This window comes from Mastigoproctus giganteus, chromosome 10 (assembly GCF_048544385.1).
Source record: "Mastigoproctus giganteus isolate SK-2022 chromosome 10, ASM4854438v1, whole genome shotgun sequence".
In the NCBI taxonomy this organism is placed as follows: Eukaryota; Metazoa; Arthropoda; class Arachnida; order Uropygi; family Thelyphonidae; genus Mastigoproctus; species Mastigoproctus giganteus.
Genome location: NC_143584.1, coordinates 134,567,314 through 134,590,658, shown reverse-complemented (window position 1 = coordinate 134,590,658; position 23,345 = coordinate 134,567,314). Strand labels below are relative to the sequence as shown.

Here is a 23,345-nt window from a genome sequence, read left to right as displayed (position 1 = left end):
GCAAATTGCAGCAGCTGGAAACTAGGCACCTGCACGGTGATCTGATTGAGGTGTATAAGGCCTTGAATGGGTTGAGCACGCTGAATTCTGATGGGATTCTTCCACTTGTTCAGATTACGAACCTAAGGGGGCATAAATTGAAATTGAGGAAAGACAGATGTAGAATAGATGTGCAGAAATTTGCCTTTAGCCAACAGGTGGTTAATTGCTAGAACAAACTTCCATCTGTCGTTGTGGAAGTTGATAGGTTAAATAAATTTAAGAAGGAACTGGACAATTATTTAGAGGGGATTGTTTTGTAATTTTTTTTTTTTTTTTTTTTTTGGCTGATGCTGCATAAGCTCATATGCTTGCTTTCTTGCATCATATGCCACTACTACTACTACTCAGCTGTGGAAACTAAACATGGGTTCCACCACTTCAAGCCTCCAATAAGCAAAATGGTGGTACTGCACCACTTTGCTTATTGATGAGAGTTATCTACCACCTAGTATTGACTGGTAACACAGAGGGGCGGCATTCCCCTGTGTAGTGTGAACTCCACACTTCGACCCCTGCTTACATTGGTTCACACCTGGGTGGTCAACCACAGTGTGCTTGTGCATAGGGGTTATACCCAGGATTACTAACAGTCCCACCATTGTGAAGGTGCAAGCAGAGGATTTGGCTGTCACAGACCATCCAGATTTTGCCGAAATTTGGTCCACTTGACTTGAGTGCAACATTCTTATCCTGAACAGCCTCAGCACATTTATTGGAAAACTATGTAAAATAAAGGATTATAACCCTACAAGAATAATTTCACTGACGATCTGAGCAAATGTTAACATCAGAAGATTTAAAACAGTAATCCAACCAAGGAAAAAAAGAAAAGAAATCTTGCAGATTACCCTAATTTGCATTCTTGTAATGCCAAACAACACAAGGTTGAGAATGGCCATGGGAGAATATACGAGGTGCAAGGCAAAAATTTCCCAGTTTGGGGAAATAAAATTCATTTAGACTTATGTTAGTTACATCAGTTACATCTTGGCATTGTCACCTTCAAAATAGTTCCCTCCAAAGTTTATACATAAATCCTAATGCTTCTCCCACTGTTTGAAGAATCTCTGGAACTCCTGTGATTCAGCTTGAATTTCTTTGAACACATTCTGAGATTCAGCTTGAATTTCTTTGAACACATTCTGAGATTCAGCTTGAATTTCTTTGAACACATTCTGCAATTCAGCTTGAATCTCTACAACATCTTTGATATTTCATCCTTTCAACTGGATTTTCATATTGGGGAACAGGAAAATCACAGGGGACAATGTCTGAAGAACAGGAAGGGTATGGGACCATCACTAACGTTTTCTTGGCTAAAAACTGCTGAACTAACAAAGCCATGTGGAGTAGCACATTGTCACAATGCAGAAGCCAATCCTGAGTGCACCATTTGTCTGGGCATTTTCTCCCGACATCCTCCCTGAAACACTTAGGACCCTGAAGTAGAACTGGTGATTTATAGAGTTTGGCCTGGAAAACTCATAATGAGCAACTCTCTCATCAAAGAAAACAATCAGCATGCTCTTGATGTTTGATCTGACCTGCCTTGCCTTTTTTTGGGGGTGGAGATGGACTTTTTCACTGGGAGGAGTGATGCTTTGTCTGGGTCATACCCATAAACCCAGCTTTCATCCCATGTTATGGCTTTGGAAATAAAATTTCTGTGCTTTCTGGTCTGTGCTTGCAGGTCCCTGCACACAGAAAGCCAGTTCTGTTTATGTTTGTCACTCAGCAAATGGAGCAAAAATTCTGCAGCAGTCTGCCACATGTTTAAATTTTCAGTTAAAACGCATAGACATACACTATGCAATAGGCCCAGAATGTCACAGATATTGTTAATTGTATGCCATCTGTTCTCACAGATGACGATGCATTTTTTGAACGTTTTCATCAGTCTAACTTGACAATGGATAACCTGAGTACACAAAATCCTCAATCGAAGTTTGGTTGACTTGTAAAGATAAATATCATTAAAATATTTGTGTTCTACCTATAGTATCATTACCAAAAACTTGTTTAAGCTGAGTCTCTGAAGATGTTTTCCCAAGTTTATGAAAACAAAATTGGTGCAAATTCGCTGTTCCTTGACATCTGCCATCTTATTTGGCTGCAAAAATCCAAGACACACACACTCAACAAAACATGTTTAAACACCAACTGCACAAAAGTGCAATGCGTATTGGCACAAAACTTGCCACACTAAATAACAGTGAATTAGTTCTTTGGTATTTAATGATGCACTGCTACATTACATGTGGTTTTTACTCCATACAGCCAGTCTGGAAAATTTTGGCTTGCCTATCCTATGTGTGAGTGTATATCCTGTAATATAAAATTTCCAGTGTCCATAACATTTTTCATGTCTTTGATTGACAAGTCCTTTGCCTACATTTTTGTTATGTCCTTTGTCTTAATCAATACGTGTATACCTAGCTGGTAGACACATATAGATCAAGATAGGGCCACGATAAAACTAAAATTAGTTTTATCATGGCTATTGTTTAAAATCATTATTACACTACTATTTGTTTATCTAATATTTATAAAGCTAAAATTATACTACATCCTCATAATATTTAATTGAATACAATGGCATTAAAGGTACTTGCAGACATTCAATACCTAATTATCTCTCATATCTTATACTCTTCTTTTGTATTTCTTGAATATTTTTGAAATATAAACTAGGCCACCGGCCAAGGCCAATGGAAATTAATTATAAATTTTGATCCAGTTTGCAGCTGAACAAAGGTTGGCCACCCATCACTATCTTCATATAAAAAAACATGACCTACATTTCACATAATAACCTTGTCCATTCCTGCAGCAATTCATAATTTCTTTTGTACAAATGTCAGACTCTTAGCTGGAAATTTCTTCTTAAGGAACCAAATGACATAAAACAGAAAAAACTGAAAAATTAGTTGCAAAGCAGGTCAGGCTGGAAAAATTCCATAAAAGGCCAAAATGTTGTGTCTCCAATTCTGCTCAAACGTAATAATAGGGATTTTGTGGGTGAGAGCCTTGTTGATTAGCTCTATTACCAAGACACTTTTCAAGGGAGGTAAATTTTTCTCATCATGGCCTGCCATAGTCAGCAGAAGAACTATGTTTAGTAAAGATATAATTCCTTTAAACAGAGGAGGTGCAAAGCTCTTTGCTAATGCCAAGATAATAAACCAGCTAAACATTGAGAGAAATAACTAATTAGAGGAGTGTGTGTGTGTGTGTGTGTGTGTGTGTGTGTGTGTGTGTGTGTGTGTGTGTGTGTGTGTGTGTGTGTGTGTGTGTGTGTGTGTGTGTGTGTGTGTGAGGAGGGGAGGAAAGATTACTGAAAAGTTACTACTGTAGTTAGTAGAATGGATGAAGGTTTTGCACCTTTCTTGAGAATTCTTGTGTGCAACTTTGATTTATCACATACAAGTAAAAAGGACAGCAAAAAGTAATAATATACAAAATCTTAACTTTTACATATATATAATCCAGGAATGTTGCAAACAAAAATGTGCAAATTTTAGATTCTGGTTGTTAACTAATGCTAATATTGCAGGGCCAATTGAAACAGGGTGCTACCTGAGATAAGAGATTAAGGTATTTCATTATGGTGAATATAGTGTGTTCAAAGAAGACAGAGGGACAACCAAAGAAGGGAGAAGGAATAATCTTGACAAAAACTCACTGAAAGCAACTAGTTCATTTCCAAAATCTGATCATGTCCAGACAGAAGTTAAATCTGTGAGGTATGAGATGACCTGTGGTAAAGGAAAAATAACTGTGGGGGGGGGAGGTATTGGGCCAACCACCTTCAAGGAGCATGATAAAAATCTGTTTGGGCAACTTGAATGGGCAAGCATGATTGCCTTGTAATGGATAATTTTAATTTTCTTGTTATTGACTAGGAACTGCAGACTGACATACACCAAATGGGATGACTATTATTTATTCCAGAAGGTCAGGGAGAAAGAGAGAACAAGGAGATTAAATGTCCATGACACCTTGATAATGACCAGATATTTGGTTCTCACTGAGGATCTGGGCAGTATCTAGGACATGCAATGTAGGAAATAATAGTGAGCACTGAATACAATATTATAAAATGACTAGTGTTTACAGAAATCTCAACTGTTAAAGGAAAGGATCAGAGCTTCATTTTCAGCACAGAGTGGGGAAGGTGGACTATAGCAAATTGAAGTATTAATTGAACTGTTAATTGGAGAGATAACTATATACCATGGGGGCATGACTGCATTATGGGAAGTATTTAAAGGCATGGGATAGGTGTAGACAACATATCCATAAACTTTTTTTTTTCAAAAAAAACAAAAAAAAACCACTCACTGAGGTAAAATCAGAGTACCAGAATTCCCCTGGAAAAGAGATCTAAGAATAAGAACACGGAAAAAGAGAGTAAATCGACTAAATCGAACAGATACTTTGCAGTGATCTTTACTGAAAATGCATTGAACCAGAAATAAACAGTGAAGAGAGGGTCAGCTTGCTCTAAAGTAAGGAATATTCTACTTCTGAGGAGCAACTTGTAGAAAACTTACTGGGACTGAGGTTCCTTAACTTTATGATCTTGTCCACCACAGAAGTCAAACTACAGACCAGTGAGTTTGACTTCTGTGGTGGACAAAATCACAAAGTTAAGGACACAATATAGAACCAACTTAATGAGAACAGACTCCTAAAGGGATCATAGCACAGATTCATGAAAGGAAGGTTTGACTGACCGATTTGGCTAACTACTATAGCAAGGCCATAAAACTCTAGAAGTCTAGGTGTATAATGGCTAAGGCCATTATACACCTAGACTTCAGTAAAAACTTTGATATGGTGCCTCATGAGAGGTTATTGTATAACTGGAAAAAACTGGGGTTATACATAAAATACTAGTTGGATCAGGGGGCTAACTCAAGGACAGAGGACAGTCATAAATGATCATTCTTCAAAATGGACTAGTGTACCAAATCAAGTCTCTCAGGAATTATGCTGGGGGTCCCCTCCTTAATGATACTGATGAGGGGGTAGAATGAAGGCTGTCAGTATGCAGATTTGAAGATTGGGAAGGTTAATTTCCAGAACCAGACTAGGCTGTTTGAAAAATATTTGGAAACAAAAATGGCAACTTAAAGTTTAATACTTCTTAATGTAAGACCTTACACCAGAGAAGAAACCCAGGAGTAATTAAGATACTTTGGGGTGGTACAATATTGGGGGTATTCAATATGATTAAATATGAAGTCTACTATGCAGCATAAAGAGGTGGTAACAAAGTCATATTTGTCAGACATTTATTGGCCCTTTGCAAGTAGAGAGAAGGATATCACTATTTCTCTCTATAAGACAATGGTGAGATCACACTTGGAATATTATATACAGAACAGGAGGGCATGCCTAAAAAAGAGGCATAAAATGTTCAGAGAGTTCAAAGGAGGGCAGCTAATTAGCAAAAAATGCTATGAACACTACTCATTGTGATTGTGAGGGAAGGCTGAGAAATAAATGAAGGAGGTATATTCTCACTGGTGAGAGACCCAGGAAGACAATTATAAAATACAAAAGAGCAACAGAATGCCGAGCCTCTTGAAGTTTTTACATTTTGGGCAGCTATTGTAGATAATGTTATCCCCAAGGAGAAGGCAAGTTTAATATGGTGAAAGGCAGAATTGGATAGTCATTTTTTGGTGATAGTAAAAGCATGAATGATTTCGAATTTTTTTATATTAGCATTAGCATAGGCATATGATGCAAGAAAGCAAGCTTATGCAGCATCAGCAAAAAAACCCCCTCCCATTTCACCCCTCCATTCGTTCCAAATGCCTGTCCAGCTCAGCCTTAAATTTATTTAGGCTATCAACTTCCACAACAAAAGATGGAAGTCTGTTCCACCAATGAACTACCTGATGGCTAAAGGCAAATTTCCACACATCTATTTGAATCTGTGCCTCCTCAGGTTCTTAATCTGAAGAGGATATTTTGGAAGATGCAGAAAAAGTCTACCTCATTCAGTCATCTGGACATTCTAATACCAATTCCAAAATAAGCTTAGTTGTAATAGCATTTTTTTTTATTCACCTCTACCCAAAATATTAGTATTAAACTGAAATTCAGCTAAATATAATTTTAACTGTTAATCAGTATTTTCCAGATGATATAAATATAGTATATATAAATCAAATAGAGTTACCTTTAAGGATAACTTGGAGGTCATCTGCCATCACTTCAAAAGTGCTAATACTACTCCTATCCTCCGGGATTATGTGCCTCTTGTTCCAAGTTCCACAAGCAAATTGAAAAAAATCTTCACATGGATCCACTGCCTGATCAATAGCATTTAATAATGATGAGGCTGAAATTGAATGAGAGATGTTTTTTTAAAAAAATGAATTAGAATCAGAAATAAAACAAGGAGGGTAGCTTTTTCTTTCTTTCTTTTTCCTTTGTTTTTTTTTTTTTGCATTAACAAACTGAAGTGATTCATTAGATGAGTTGTTGCAACAATAATGCTGCTGAAATTGAAAAACTCTACATATTTATTTATTTATTTTTAATATAGAAACCAAATGAATCCAATCCAACTGGAGTCATGGTGCAAGAAAAATATTTCATCAAATGGTTGACAAAGTAATGATGCCTCGAATGGCAGACAAATGCAGAAGGATAAAAAATCAAGCATTTTACTTAAGTGGTTAATTTTATAATATGAAATGTGATTACAATGTACATCTGTGGTTTTGTTTTATAAATTCTAAATTATAAATTCTATAAATTCTAAAAATATAAATTCTATAAATTCTAAAAATATTATAAATTCTATAAATTATAAATTCTATATTTTGCTGCAAGGTTAATTAAGGCAGCAAGCATAATAACATAATTCTCTCCATTAGTTGAAGTACTGTCTAAAAGTTGTGTCATGAATTCCATTGATAACCGAAATTCCTTAATCACAAAAAATAATGCATTTTCAAATAACGGTGGCTACAGGAAGTTAAGCAGTTCTGAAAATAACTCAGGTGTCATTGTCGCTAAACTGAAGACAATAACGTTTCTAGAACTCTGTTCCTTTGATAAATTTCATTAAATTCTGCCACCTATTGAATGTTTGGAAAAAATACCTAGATCTAATGGCACCTAGCCAGATTTAGATTAGTAACTATTTCAAGTCCATTTGCAGATGCCTGTTTACTCAAAGAGAAAAGGTTGTGCATTGGGAGGGAAGGGAGATCTGTAGCAAAACAAGCCATTATTTTTGGGTTAAACAAAAAGGAAGAACTTTGACAGCATCTATATTCTGATCATATTCCACAATTATATAATCAAGAAATAGTTCATCAGCTCAGTCCATTGTTATTTGGTTTTTTTTAGGAGCATTAGCAACTAAGGCCATATTGCTCTGGGATATGTGGTGGTCATTCCCTGACCTTTCCGCATCCTCCGTATTTGGTGGTGACGGGCTCGAACCCCGGTCTAATCAAGAAGCGTGTGCTACGCACTGCTGCTCCTTCCCACCTGGCTACGGAGGGGCCTAGCTCAGTCCATGACACAACCCTAATTATGTATATTTTTTATGTGCAAGGTGATGAAATTTAAAGATATGCAGTTTTCATATTTTCAGGTTTACATTGTCTGTATCTTTTTTGTCATATCTGTGCCAAAATTCTTGAATTTGATGTCAAGATCAGGCAAAATATTACTTTTTCAAGTTCATAATTTCTACCTTTGATCTTTTCATGAGTTCAGGTGTATATACATTTTTCCACATAATGGACCAAAGAAACAATGGGCATATGCATTTTTATGGGTCTTTCAATTGGGTATTAACAAATTACATCTGTATGCAGAGATTAACTGGAAACAGTAATTAGAAAACTGTATTTTATAAGTAAGAGCAGCTATTTTTATATTTATAATAATTTTGAAAATAGACATGGGTGCATACACTTTCAGCAAGACTGAAGGCAATGTTGGCTTACAAAAGCCAAAATTAAAGAAATTCTCTGGAATTTGGAACCAGAAATTAATGAAGCTGAAGCAATTAATACATCTATAAACATAGAGGATATTACTGTAAAGAAAACATTAATGAGTTTTTATTTATTTACTTTTACTACTTTTCAATGTTTTTTAAATTCTTATCATTTTTTTTTTACAAAATTTTGATTGTGATTTTATTTTAAGACCATGTTAAAGAAGTTGGTTGTATATTTCCATATATACAACCATGAATAATGATACTAATGGAATGTGTAAAACAGCTTGAGTCGTGCAGAAATTTTCATTTGCAAATAAAATTGGTTTATGTTCATTTTACAAGTATGCTTTTAATGTAAACTGATTAAATTGCTGTTGGGGAACAATTTTACCATTGAAAACACAAAGCTACTGGTAAAATTTAAGGTTAAAAACTGTAAAATTGAAAAAGTACTATTTAGCCTAATTTTAACGTGACAAAAAGGTTGGAAGACAAAGTACCTTTAAACTGCAACATCCTTATAATTACTACATCCTAATATCAAGTGTCAAAATTGGCATTTTTATAAATTATTACATTAGCACTCTATATAAAATCTAAATAAATATTTCTCTAAAGTCCCCCATCTTGCATTCCATCACCTATTGGTATTTATAATCTCATTTTATTGAGATTCTCATTTCATTCAATAAATGTTTCTTAGTTCTGCATCCATTGGGTAACCAATAATGTCATGTAATTATTGAAATGCATGATGAAAACAACAATATATATATAAATATAGAACTTAATGATTCCAATGAGCACTGAGGCTAGTAATTGGGTTTAATAATGCTCCGTCATCCTGTAACAAACAAATCCTCTGCTTGCATCTCCATGTTAGTGGGACTGTTAGCAACGCTGGGCATATCCCATCAACTGCACCCTCCATTGCAAAAATACTATGCTGGAGATAATCATTCAGATGTGAACCAATTTAAGCATAGTTTAATATGTGGTTCCATACCAGACAGATAAATGGCAAACCATCCATAACAAAAGATCCAATATTTTTTATATTTCAAGGGTAAAACTTCAAAACAGTTTTCATGGGCCAGCCACTAAGTCCACCTGACTGAACCTAACAATAATGCTCTTAGAGGTGTCTGGAGCAGCTAGTGTACATAATGCTTCTACTCTGCTAGCTATTACTGGAGTCTGAGTAGTGTGTATTTGGAGGAGGGCACACTGATCAGGCTATGTAAAAGAGGTTGGGTATATCTTACTATGTGTAAGCCCTGTGTGCATATCATGATGAATAAATTAATGGAACTAATTTGTCTGTGAAAAGAATTAAACCTCTCAAAAACTTCCTAATCCATTTCATAAATATATGCAGTTCTCAGATGTAATCTTAATGATGTCAATTTCCATCGAGAATCTGCCAAGAACCACTTGCTTTTACAGACAGAATATCAATTAGCAGTTGGCTCAACTATTACTTATCCTACTTGTTCCACTTATTTTTCTGATTCCTTCTGCTTTAAAGGTGATACCTATGTATACAATCACTCTGATTTCCTTGTAAGAAACTTTTCAAATTTGAAATCTCCCTCTTTTGATCGCCTTTAACTCAGAATCCCTTGACAACTTCTGTAAAATTAATTTGTTGCCACTATCATTCTTTCAACTCAAAAATCATCTACTACTTTTTGATTTTCTTTCTTTGAAACATGATTATCTCCATAACTTTACTAACAGTAAAGTAACTTTCCTCTGTGATTTCGAAGTCCATAACTCCAGCTGGTTTCAATTTTCTAGTTGTGCAGATCTAGCTGGTAGAGATGCTGAAGCTTTTAAAATTACTAACAACCTTACATGTTCATCTATTTATTAGGATACTAAATAATCCTAACCACCCACCTATCATTCTTGACCTTTTTCTCAGAAACAACCTTTTGAAGTATACAGTTAACATTACTTGTCCTCTAAGTACTTCAGATCATAACTCCATAGTAATCTCTTGCCAAAAGAGCCTCCCTCACATGCCCATTCTCAGTTTCATATTGTCTGTCATTACAAGAGTGTGAAAAGAGTTGATTGTGTGATTTTTATTATTCTTTTCCTTATGCTACCATTTTGAAACTTCTGATCCTAATATCTGCTTAGATCATATATATATATATATTTTTTTATGAAATCCTAAACACCAAAGGTATTAAAACCTACAGTACTTGCTACCATGCTGTTGTTATTTGGTTTGAAAACCAAATAAAAACAGCATGGTAGCAAGTAACTAAGGAGCATTAGCAACTAAGGCCATATTGCTCAGGGGATATGCGGTGGTAATTCCCTGACCTTTCCACATCCTCCGTATTTGGTGATCATGGGCTCAAACCCTGGTCTAATCTTGGTACCATGCAGCGGTTGAAGGTTGAGAAGATGAAAGAAGGTACTTAACATTACACTTAAATTTCTGTGGATTATAATTTTCAGGAAATGCATATGAAGCGAGGTACTTCAAGAAAACAGAAGTTGAATGAATACAACAATACCTTGCTTAGCACGGCTTCAAACAGCACGGGTTTCACTATAACACGATTTTCAATTAAGTTTAAGTCGAAAATTTACTGTACATATTAAAACTCATTCAATAGCCTAGACACGTACTCTGCATATATGCTGCGTTGTCATAGCCTAGGAACACGTACATATATGCTGCAGTGCCAACTCTATTGTCTCACATGCACATGTGCCAATAGCTCCCCTCAGGCAGTCAGCGGCAATGTGCAACAGTGTTCCATCCTGATGAGATGACACGATAGCTTTCAAACTTTTCATTTCACAATTTATTTTTTACCCCTTTAAATACGATTAAAAATATATTTGCATCTCATGGCTAGAAATCACTGCCAACAACATGCATTCTGTTTGGCAGCATGTTTTGCCCCATTCAGCAAATGATTTCACTGGTTTTGAATCACAAATTCAGACAATTGCCGAAGATATTGTGAAGATCGGAAAAGACTTGGGATTCGAAACTTTGGACACTGCAAATGTACGCATGACTGCACTGACTTACATGCAAATGACTTAGATGATTCAACTCTCTACAAAATTGACAAGCAAACTGCATACAAAGAAGAGAAAAACAATTCTGAAGTGGCACCAAAAGAATTTTCTACAGAAGAATTGGAAAAAAGTTTTTTTTTTGGTGGGGGGGGGGAGGGTTTGACATGGCTTGCGAAGTGATTATGAATCAAGATCCGGATGTTGAATGTAGCATCAAGATACGGTAAATTTTACAAAATGAAATTCAATGCTACAAAGACTTGTACGCTGAGAAAAAGAAGAGACACCTTCACCAGACATTATTATTGAAATACTTAAATAAACAATAAAGCTTTTTTCTCATCTCTCATGATGTTACCTTTTCATTAATAAAATTTTTGCAATATTTTTAATTTCAAATCCTTTTAATTGGCTATCAAGTGCAAATTGTTTATAGATTTATTATAATTTGTTTATAGACTATTTCTCTGGTATGCATTCAATTAAAACCCAATATAATTATACCTCAATCAGCAAAGCTTCATGGAACAGTTTCGGTACCAATTATCAGTGGTATGCAGGGTCATTGCTGCAAATAAGGAAGAAGGAAAGGTGGTTCCATGAGTTTGAAGTTGGACAGTAAAAGGATTCTGAGGTTCCAACATGTGTTAAGTTGTTATTTGGTTTTTAGGAGCATTAGCAACTAAGGCCATATTGCTCCGGGGATATGCAGTGGTCATTTCCTGACCTTTCCGCATCCTCCGTATTTGGTGGTCATGGGCTCGAATCCCGGTAATCAAGAAGTGTGTGCTGCGCACTGCTGCTCCTGCCCATCTGGCTACGGAGGCGCCCACTTGTTAAGACTGGTTTGGAAGAGAGAGCTGGAATTATAGAAGCATTTCAGAAGAACAGTGCTCATGGAAGTATCTATAGAAAAAGCATTCAGCAGAAAACCTTCTATGTGACTGGGAGTAGAGAGACGTGTTAGAGATGGGTCATTAATTAACCTAACTGCCTTCTTTTGAATGGAATCTAGAAGCCTACAAGAACTTTTGCGAACACCATCTGAGATGTAGGAACAATATCCCATGGCAGGGCAGATTTGAAATTTATACAGAGTAAGCAGCTGTTTGGAAGAAAAGTAATGCCAAAAGTAAAAGAGAAAACCCAGTTTTTAAATGCAGAGGAAAATATTTGAATGCTTATACCAAGAGAGATTAGAAGTCAGGGTAATCCCTAATAGGGATACATGATCTTGTCTAGAAATCTGGGTGTCATCAAAGATAGGCATAAGAGCAGAAAAATCCTTTTTTCAAGGTATAAGACAGGACTAAGTTTTAGAAGGATTGAAATCAATTAAGTTATCATTGCCCCACTGGAGATCAGCATTTAAGCAATTGGTAGTGGATATTTGAGAAGTTGAAGCTGTTTGTGCAGGGCAAGGTTTCCCAAACTGGAAGGTGCAAGGCAATGTGCTATCATCAACAAAACTCTAGACAATATTTCCAGTCAATAGAAGAAAGTCACTAATGTACAAGAGAAAAGAGTGGGAGAAAGAGCAGAACCTTGGAAAGCATCAGCATTAGTAAAGAAATTAGAAGGCAGAGAGAGCCATCTACCATCATCCACAGTGGGTGGTCAGAGAGAAAACTAGATACTCAATTACAAAAAACAGTTGGCAAACAAAGAAATGGAAGCTTAATTAGAAGACCTTTCTGCTAAACATGATCAAAAGCCTTTGAAATATCAAGAGCAACTGCTTCAATTTCACCAAACTTTTCCACTGAATTTGTCCATAGATGAGTAACACAAACCAGTATATGAGCAGTGGACCAACACTGATGGAATCTATACCGGTGATCACTGATCAGAAGGAAGGTTTCTAGATAGTTTAGGAGTTGGCACTTGATGAATTTCTCCATTACTTTAGAAAGAGTAGAAGTAAGTGTAATGGGACAATAATTGGATGGGAGGAATTTGTCACCCTTCAGGAACTGGCTGGATATGAGAAAATTTTCAAGCAGAAGGGGAAACACTGGTGGAATAAGAAAGTATAAAAATATGACTCAGAATAGGAGTAAGTTCAGAAGCACAGGTTTTGAGAACAAGTGGAAAAATATCTGGTGTTTTCTTAGTATTAAGATTGATTCTTCTGACATCCCTTTGACAGAAGACCATATGAGGCACTGAGTGGAGCATACTGGGTATAGTAAAAGGTGGTTAGCATTAGCATTAGCATTAGCATTAGTAGAGGCATATGATGCAAGAAAGCAAGCTTATTCAGCATCAGCCAATAAAAAAAAAAAAAAAAAAAAAAAAAAAAAACACAACTCCCATTTCACCCCTCCGTTCGTTCGAAATACCTGTCCAGTTGAGCTTTAAATTTGTTTAGGCTATCAACTTCAACAACAAGTGATGGAAGTCGGTTCCACCAACCAACCACCCGCTGGCCAAAGGCAAATTTCCGCACATCTATCCGACATCCGTCCTTCCTCAATTTGAATTTATGCCCTCTGAGGTGATTATTCTGAGCAAGATGAAGAATCCCATTGGCATTGAGCATGCTCAAACCATTCAAAGCCTTATACACCTCTATCAGATCACCTCACCGGTGCCTAGTCTCCAGACTCTGTAATTTGCAAAACTTAAGCCTTTCTTCGTAAGAGCAACCCTTTGTTCCATTCACTAATCTTGTTGCCCTTCTCTGTACCCGTTCCAGCAGCTCTACATCCTTCTTGAAATGAGGCCTCCAGACCTGTATACAGTACTCAAGATGTGGCCTAACCATTGCCTTATACAAGGGAATAATCACCTCCTTATCCCTGCTAGAAAAATTCCTGTATATCATTGACAAGACACCATGAGCTACTCTTGCAGCTCGTCTGCACTGCTCAGAGAACTTCATATCTGCCTGCACAATTACCCCCAGGTCCTTTTCATTCTCCACCACTGTCAGTGTAGTACCGCAGAGTTGATACGTTGCTCTGGGGTTACTGTTTCCCATATGTAGTACTTTACATTTGTCAATGTTAAACTTCATTTGCCACCTCTCAGCCCATCTGTTCAACCTATCCAGATCCTGTTGCAGCAGCATAGCATCAGTAGTGTCCTTAACGACCCTGCCAACCTTTGTATCATCTGCAAACTTGGACATTAAACTTGATATACCATCATCAATATCATTCATAAACACCGAAAACAACAACGGACCCAACACTGAACCTTGAGGAACTCCACTAATAACATTAGTCCACGTTGAGCAGTGTCCATTGATTACCACTCTCTGTCTTCTGCCACTCAACCATCCCCTTATCCATAGCAGCAATTTGCCTCCAATACCACACTGCTCCAATTTGTGCAGCAGTCTTCCATGTGCAACAGTATCAAAAGCCTTTCTAAGATCCAAATATATAATATCAAAGTTATTCCTTGCATCCAGTTCTTTTGTGACTACATCATAGTATCCAATCAAATTGGTCAGGCAAGACCTGCCCTTAACAAAACCATGCTGCGTCTGAGCTATAATTGAATTCTTGTCTAGATGATCCTGCAGTGCTTCTTTAACCAGTGCCTCCATTAATTTACCTGGAACAGAAGTTAAACTAACAGGTCTATAATTACTTGTGTCAGCCTTTGATCCTCCTTTGTGAATTGGGGTTACATTTGCACATCTCCAGTCTATGGGTACCTCCCCTGAGTCCAAAGAAGCTCTCATAATTATGGCTAGGGGTTTGCATACTTCCTTTGCTGCCTCCTTTAATATAACTGGATAGATCCCATTTACCAAGATCATCAATACAAGAAGAAAAGTAGGATGCTAGCAGGACATCTTTATCTTTAGCTGAGGTGGTAACAGAACCATCTGGTTTTGACAGAGGTGGGAATAGAGATGGAAAACAGTTGTGGCAAATAGTTTTGGCAAGAGACCAGAATGCTTGTCTACCATTTGGACCAGAACCAAGTTTTCTACTCTTAGCTTGTTCAAAATCTAGTTTGGACTTATTAATAATAGATTTAAATTGTTGTGAGCTTTGGTATAGGCAGAAAACGGACTTGGAGATTTGGATGCAAGCCAACTGTGATACAACACCATTATATTGAACATCCTTAGCACATTTATTAGAAAATCAAGGTTTAGAGAAAGGATTTCATCCCTACAAGAATAATTTCACAGACATGATCTGAGCAAACATTGACATTAGAAGATTGAAAACAGCAATTCAACCAGGAAAAAGAAGAAAGAAATCCCATTTTGCATACTTATAACCAAACAACATGAGGTTCAGAATGGCCATGAGAGAAAACTTCCACTGGAGAAGAGACCATCACCAAGTTGTGATCTGAGGTGCCTAGAGGACCACTCACCTTGAAAGTGTACTTGGAAGGGTTGTTTGTGAGAAAAATATAAAGAGTGCCGGCTGTGTTGTTAGGATTGTCTGGTATTCTGGTAAGTAAACAAACTATCTGTGTGAGAGTGTTAGTAATTGCAAAAGCCTCAGCATCTCAACCAGTTGGATCCATGTGACAAGAAAACAGAATCCATCTGGAGTTGTGAACATTAAAATTGCAAAGAAATATTATCTCACTGTTAGGAAAGTTGTACTAGAGAATGTACAGTTTCAAAGAAAGGATGTTAAAGAGTTTCAAGTGGTTGGTGGAGTTGGGAGAATGACAGAGGCAACATGAATTTGATATAATCAGGTAGAGAGATTTTAGGCTAGAGAAAATTGAAAACAAGAGAATTCCAAATTACTAAATTTCTGACAGGGATTATCAGAGCAGACATATGCACAAGTATCCTCTCTGAAACAAAAGGAATCATAGCAGCAAATAATTAGGATAACTGAGATGAGCCGTGGTTGAATCAACTGATAATTGGGATTCTGTCAGAAAAAATGTGTGGGAACACTGTAAGTGGAAATGGACATCACTGAAATTGGAACTGAGACCATGTATATTTGTGAAATTAACAAGGAAGTGTTTAGGAAGTTTAGATCTTTTTGCAGATAAGTTTGTTCTATTAGTTTCACTATTCATGATGTATCCAGTAGTAAGAAAAGATGGGGAGGACATGTATGAAGTAATAAAATTTTTGGATATGGTATAGCCACAGCAAAAATATACCCAGCTCCTTGACATAACATGGCCTTAACAATGTCCCTCCACATACACACTACTCAGACTCCCTTCAGTCACTATCTGATCCAGAAGCCTCCCAAAGAGTTACAAATAGGTTCAGTCCAGTGGACTATCTAGCAGCCAGCCTGCAAGTACCTATACCCTCAAAATGTAAGGAAGATTGGATCTTATTGTGATATCTACTATAAACTCAAAAAACATCAGTCATACTGCATGATAGCAGATATGGAGGGGGAAGGGAGTTTCTGGCACTTTGCCAGACTATAAACATGAGTTTCACCACTCAACACCTCCAATAAGCAAAATGGTGGTATTGCACTGGTTGATGAGAGTCATCTACCACCTAGTATTGCTCAGTAACACAAGGGGTGGCATTCCTTCATGTGGTGTGGATGCCACACCTCAACCCTTGCTTACATTGGTTTGCACCTGGGTGGTCACCTCCACTATACTAGGTGCCATATTCCAGGAATTGCACATAGGGGTTATATCCAGTCCCACTATTGTGAAGGTGCAAGCAGAGGATCTGGTTGCTACAGAACAACCAGACTTTGCTGAAATTTGGTCCACTTGACTTCGGTGTCACCTGAATTTCAGTTCCATCAACATTTTAGGCTCCCTAGTTAATGAAATTATTCCTGTAGGGATGAAATCCTTTATTCCTCATTCTGCCTTCATCTAAATAATGTTAAGGCTGTTTGAGATAAGAATACAGAATAATGCAATTGGTTTGTATCCAAATTTCCAGCTTTGTTTTCTGCTTTTGCAAAAATTTGATACAGTTTAAACAAGTTATTAATAAATCTAAACTCAATTTTGAAAAGGCTAAGAGCAGAAAACTTGTTTCTTGTCCAAATAGTAGTCAAGCCTTCTGGTTGTTTGTCAAAGCTATTGGCCACAACTTCTGTCCATCATTACTATAACATTTGTTATACCCTGATGATTCTACTGCATCCTTATTTAAAGAAAAAGCTGACCTATCAGAACCTTACTTTTTCTCTACCTCTCTTCCATTAATGCTCTTGGTAAGTCTCCCCCCTAACATACTGAATATATTTCATCCAGTACCTCTCCTGATCTTCCAACAGAAAGGCATTAGAAGAATCCCACATAATCTTGATTCAAGAAATCAGGTTCTAGCTACATTTCTTAAACTGTTCTTAAAACATGTGCTCTAGACTTAACTCCTGTTTTGTGTTACCTTTTTACACTCTTATTCTACTGGTGTTTTTCTGTATGCATGGACATCTGCTCATTTTTAACCAATTCCTAAAAAAAAGTGATAAATCCCTCCCTTCCAATTATCATTCCACTGCAGTTACTGAGCTCTTTCCAAACTAATAGGTCAAATCCATTAATCATTGGCTCTAACCACTTTGAAACTTTCCATTTGATTAACGATCATAAATATGGATTCAGTATTTCAATCCACCAGTGATATCTTGGCTTTTGTTAGTTGTTTGGACAAATTCAATGGAAGAGTTTGGAGAAACTCAATCAGTGTTCTTGATTTCTAAGGCTTTTAATCACATTTTTCATAGAGGTGTTCTAAACTACTTTCCATCTTATTGTTCATATGGTTTGTCTTACATTTTTGAAAGTGAATAACCAGTTCTCTCTCTAATCACTCACTACATGTGATAGTAAATGGCTCTTTGTGTTCTGACTTTCCAACTAATGTTGGAGTTCCCCAAAGTACTGTCCTTTCTCCCACTCTTTTCCTGCTGTATATTAATAACTTTCTTCTACTGAATGTAAATGCTGTTCATTGTTTTGATGATGATGATAGCATACTACACTAAACTTTCCAGTTCGAGAAACTCTGTTCTACACAAGCAGCTACAACTTCTTGAATATCTATTTCCCCAAATGTTGAATCCTAAAATAACCACCTTAGTTCTGTCTTATTTCTTGCAAATGAAAAGATTCTTAAGATTCTATGAAAACATCCCATGTCACTCATCAGCCGACCAATTTCACAGAAAATCTTAGAGAAACTCAGATACAGGGCTAGTTTAAAAGTTCAATAAATCAAGCTATCTAAGTCACCAAATTTCCAAAAAGAGTCATATGGATATGTGTTAATTATGATTTATATTTTCATAAAAATAAAACAAATAGCAACTGGAAATGAAAAGCGACCACAGATTACAAAAGATTTCAAGATTTTAGAAAGTATAGGGTCACTGCCATTCAGGAAAAAAGTATGTTTTTCAAATTTAGCTAATAAAATATTATTCTATAACATCAATAGTATGGGAACACTTAAGCAGCCTCATGATAAATGCTACAGAAAAAAATATTGTAAAAAATTTGGTAACAAAGTTTTATATAATATTTTCTCATGAAAAAAAACATCATTTGTATTGCATTTTTGTTTTTAAAATTACTATTCTTGTACTATAAGAGGCTACAAAAAGTCATTTTTAGACTTTATAAACTTATTTTTGTTGACCAGCACTATCAGTGAAGGTTAAAATGAAAGATAAAAATTAGCTGAGGTTGAATTTTACAACTTTAGCATGTTAAAAAAGGGGGGGGGGGAGGCTGCCTAAAATATACATTTTCCTACAGTGCACTACTGTAGTACACTGTACTGCTGAAGCAGGATGCCAGTGAGTCTGCCTGGTTGCAAAAACTGTCTGAGCCAGCCACAGTTGTTCTTAACATTTCGGAAACATTTTATCAAACATGGCATAAAACCCTTCTAAAGCAAACTGTCAGTCAATGGTTTAACTTGCAAAAATTAAGCTAACTAACCTGTTTAACAGATAATAATTTGTACTTACAAAAGCCAATATCAGACCATAGACTGACAACATTAAGTGTAAAATGTGCATTTCTCTAGCCATTCAATTCATGTAACAGGACACTGAAAGATTCTACTGATGAAAAATTCTTCTACTTCTACTGACAAGAAATCCACCATTTTACTGATGACAATGCATTGCATTCAAGGACACGCTGGAGGGGGCTTGGGGTACTCACAGGAGCCCCTTGCTAAATTTGTGAGGATTATCTTCCCTCTTTAAAACAATTAGTCTGATAGATTAATCAGGAATGACCCTTGGCTGAAATTCTTCTTGAGGGAACCCCTTGTTAACAAGTTGACAGCACACACCAGATTACATGAATTCCTCTTTTCAGTTGGACAAACCATGCGCAAACATGCACTGCGCAAACAATGTAATCCTGAATATCTATCACCCTTAAATGCCAATCTCTAAATCATTCATTCACCACTGGTGAAAAGATGTCTTAGTTAATGTCTATCCTTCTAAAACCCAATCCTGCATTGTAATACCAAAACCAGTTTGAATTTGAATGGCAGGTAATGACCATCCATTATGGGTCAAATCCAAACTCACCAAACTATTTTTGCCTTTTTCATCAGTTCAGTCAACTTCAGTTCTTCAGAACCATTGTTCCTTATTACATATTTCCCAATAATTACAAACTTGAAGAAATTTAATGCTACTGGGTTGACACCTCTTCAGGTTTAAGCATGCCACATTCAGGCTCTAGTTTTGCTGTAATTTCTATGGGTTGTAGAATGATAGCGAAAAAAAATAAAATTTCCATTCCATTTTGAGATAAAAATGATATTATGGTATGTTGTTATATACTTTTTTAGAACCCATGTAACTTATGAAACTATTTAATACTTGTAAAATGTACCACATGTTAAACCAGGAATTGGTAGACTTCTTAGTTAGGAAATAATCTAAAACGTGTGTATTTTATATGAAAAGCTTTCAGGAATCCCCTTTATTAATTTCAGGATAAATAAATATTTATCTCCAGGTAAGAGTTTTTGAATAACTGGAAACTCTAATCTCACCCCATCCATGCAGGGCAGTGGTGAGGTATTTCTGCACCTAGGGCTCAAAGGCCAAGGAAGCTATCAGTTTACCTATCTACAACTGAGGCAGCTAGCCAAAAGTTCTCCCTCTACTTCTCTCCAATTAACTATATCATATGATTCATCATCTTTAAACATTAAATGGGATGCAGAAATTTAGGTAATTTCTGTATCCCTTTCAACCATGTGCCCCGGGCAGATTATTATTATTATTATTAGCCATATGGTGCAAGGAAGCCTGAAGCTTTTGCTGCACCAGTCAAAAAAAAAAATTTCTAAGTTACCGTGTGAGAGAGAGAGAGAGAGAGAGAGAGAGAGAGAGAGAGAGAGAGAGAGAGAACAAACAAGAGTAAGAAGTAGAAGGGAATCACCAAGGAAAGAGAAGAATGATGATATCCAGCTCAGGACCCTGGGTGTGCCAAGCCCATACTCACCAGATGTGAGCCCCTGGGTTTTTTTTTTTGGTTTTTTTTCGGTAGTTGTTGGCGCATCGGCTTCTGTGGCCATAATGCACCTCCCAAGGTCTTTTCAAGCCCGAGGCGGGATTCGAATCCGCGACCGTTGGGTTGCCAGGCAGGCACTTTACCTACCCGGCTAGCCCGGTCGGCCCCCTGGGGTTAATTGCTACACCCTTATCCCAGCACTGAATTCGTGGTACTCCAAGTTTTACAGGTTTCATAACCTCTGTGTTTATGTGTTAGATTACCAAAAAATAATTACTTATACACACATTGTATTTTGATAATTAAAGGTTTGCTTACCTGTTTTAACACATTCTTGAGATAAACAGACATTCAGTTTAGCTGGAAAGATATATTTTAAATATTAGATTATTATATATGAATATCACACATACATAAAGAGAATTTCTTAGGTATATAAAGGGATGGACAACTTATGGCATACAAACTTGTTTCATATAACAAGAGTTTAGAGTTACTCTTGGTTAGGGTTTTTTAGAGTTTTCAGTGAAACAAAGGGTTGCTGTTACCAAGAAAGGCTTAAGGTCTGCAAATTGCAGCATCTGGAGACTAGGCACCTGCTAGGTGATCTAATTGAGGTGTATAAGGCTTTGAATGGTTTGAGCAAGCTCACTGCCGATGGGATTCTTTCTCTTGCCCAGATTAGTTGCTTGGGGCACATAAATTCATATCGAGGAAAGACAGTTGTAGAATAGATGTGCAAAAATTTCTTTAGCCAACAGGTGGTTGATAGAACAAATTTCCATCTGTTATAGTGGAGGTCAACAACTTAAATAAGTTCAAGGCAGAACTAGACAAACATTTGGAATGAATGGATGGGTGAAATGGGAGGAGTTGGTTTTTTTTTTTTTTTTGGCTGCTGCTATATGAGCTTGTTTTCTTGCCAAAAGTCAAAATGAAATAATAAAATCAAAAATAAAACTGAATCAGACATAAAATAACTAATCTCCAAAATAACTTGAACTATAAGAAGCTAAACAATGAAACTTCTCATGAAAAATGTTCAAGTTTTGGACTTGAAAAGATATTCCAGTCCAAAAATCATACTAATACAATATTTTTTATTTCTTGAGTTATTATAAGCTAATGACATATCTCATGATTAGTAACAATTCTATTCCATTTGTATTTCAGTTGTAATATTCTAGTACAAAATTTTAGCAATTACCATTGTTACTTTAAAAAAAATCCTTGTTAAAAGAATGTATAAATAAAAAAAAAAAAGATATTCAATAAAGAACAAACTCATACATAAATAATTAGGAAACTAGTTCATTGCAAATTTATAAACATTTTCCACCTGAATACATTATATACCAGCCCTGGTATATAGTATATTTTTTTTGAGATAGCTGACCTCAGAAGAAAAATCTCAATTGTAAATGTCATCATTAATTTAGTGTATAAATTACCATACTGTCAATTATGCCATCAATGTGGGGGAAGCACACCAATCAAGGGGCTTGGAAGTTGGTATGGTACTGTTGAAGTGCCTCCATAGCCAAGTGGTCAGGAGTGGGCATGCAGTAGCACATGCTCTTTGAGTAGACTGGGGTCCAAGCCCCTGCTGCTAAGTACAGTAGATCTGCCAACCCACACTGGACCAGCAGGGCAGATTATGGTCCATTTCCCTCAACACAAATTGTTGAGGAGGCTTACATGCTACAGCTGATTGATAATGGCTGCTGTTTACTGCTTACTTATGGTACTGTTGATAAAAATCATATAAGGCCTTCAAAAATTTCGAGGGAAAGGAGCTAAAATTTGTAGCTATTTTATTCACATATTTTATTTTGGTACAGAAAACAGAGTAGATATTCAAAGCAATCATCTCTAACTGGCATGGCATAAAAAAGGTGTATCGATTTTAATTTTCCTGCTATCTCACAAAACTGTTATAAACACTCATTATAATAAGCATTTCAATGTACTATGCTTCTGTTGTGTTAATAATGCCCTTCCAGTTTTCTCACAAATAAAAGTTCACATTGTACAAGTCTCGTGAATATGTTATACATTCTGTAAGCTCTTCCATATCATCCCTTATCTAACTTATTACAGTGGCTCAATGTACAGTAAATGTACATTGAGCCACTGTATATCTGATGTAACTTATGAAACTATTTAATACTTGTAACACATACCACAACATAAACCAAGGATCAGTACACTTCTCTATTATATAAATCATTTTAAAAATAAACAAGATCATTAAAATGTCTTATTACCCAAAATAATGTTTGGTTAATGAGACATTCAGCTAAGTATTGTACAGTGATTTTAGTTAAATTCCTTTCAGTAGGACAATATTACCAATTGCAAATTCTAAATATCCAACATTCAGGGAAGTAATTGTAGAAGCTAATAAGCTTTTCACAGGAACAAAGAAATACTGTTCAAGGTTTAGACCTACATGGATATCAGATGAACTGATGAGACTAATGGCACAGAAGAAAAGTGTGTGGGTTGATCAGACACAGTCCTAGGGTTTTTGGTGCCCCTAGGCAAAAACATATTTGGCACCCTTGAGATACTTTTATCAAATATTATTATTATTATTATTATTAGCTATATGGTGCAAGGAAGTCTGAGGCTAATGCTGCACCAGCCAAAAAAAAAAAAAAATTGCCGAGTTACCCTGAGAGAGAGAGAGAAAAGTAGAAGGGAATCACCAAGAAAGAGAAGAATGATGATATCCAGCTCAGGACCCTGGGTGTGCCAAGCCCATACTCACCAGGTGTGAGCCCCTGGGGTTATTAAAATAAAAATTTTGAATTTCAGCATCCCCAGATGCTGGTGCCTCTATGCC

General features: G+C 36.4%; 1 protein-coding gene across 4 annotated transcripts in view; it reads right to left on the bottom strand.

Moving 5' to 3' along the window:
• Positions 1-23,345, bottom strand: part of LOC150079297 (neprilysin-1-like) — a 329,066-nt gene that overhangs the window by 236,017 nt on the left and 69,704 nt on the right. For all 4 annotated transcript variants that reach the window (XM_090384129.1, XM_090384131.1, XM_090384130.1 and 1 more), the window contains exons 3-4: positions 20,816-20,857; positions 6,236-6,397 (exon numbers count right to left, since the gene is read on the bottom strand). In XM_090384129.1, coding sequence (XP_090240255.1) covers positions 6,236-6,397; positions 20,816-20,857 — 204 coding nt within the window. The remainder of the gene's footprint in view (positions 1-6,235; positions 6,398-20,815; positions 20,858-23,345) is intronic.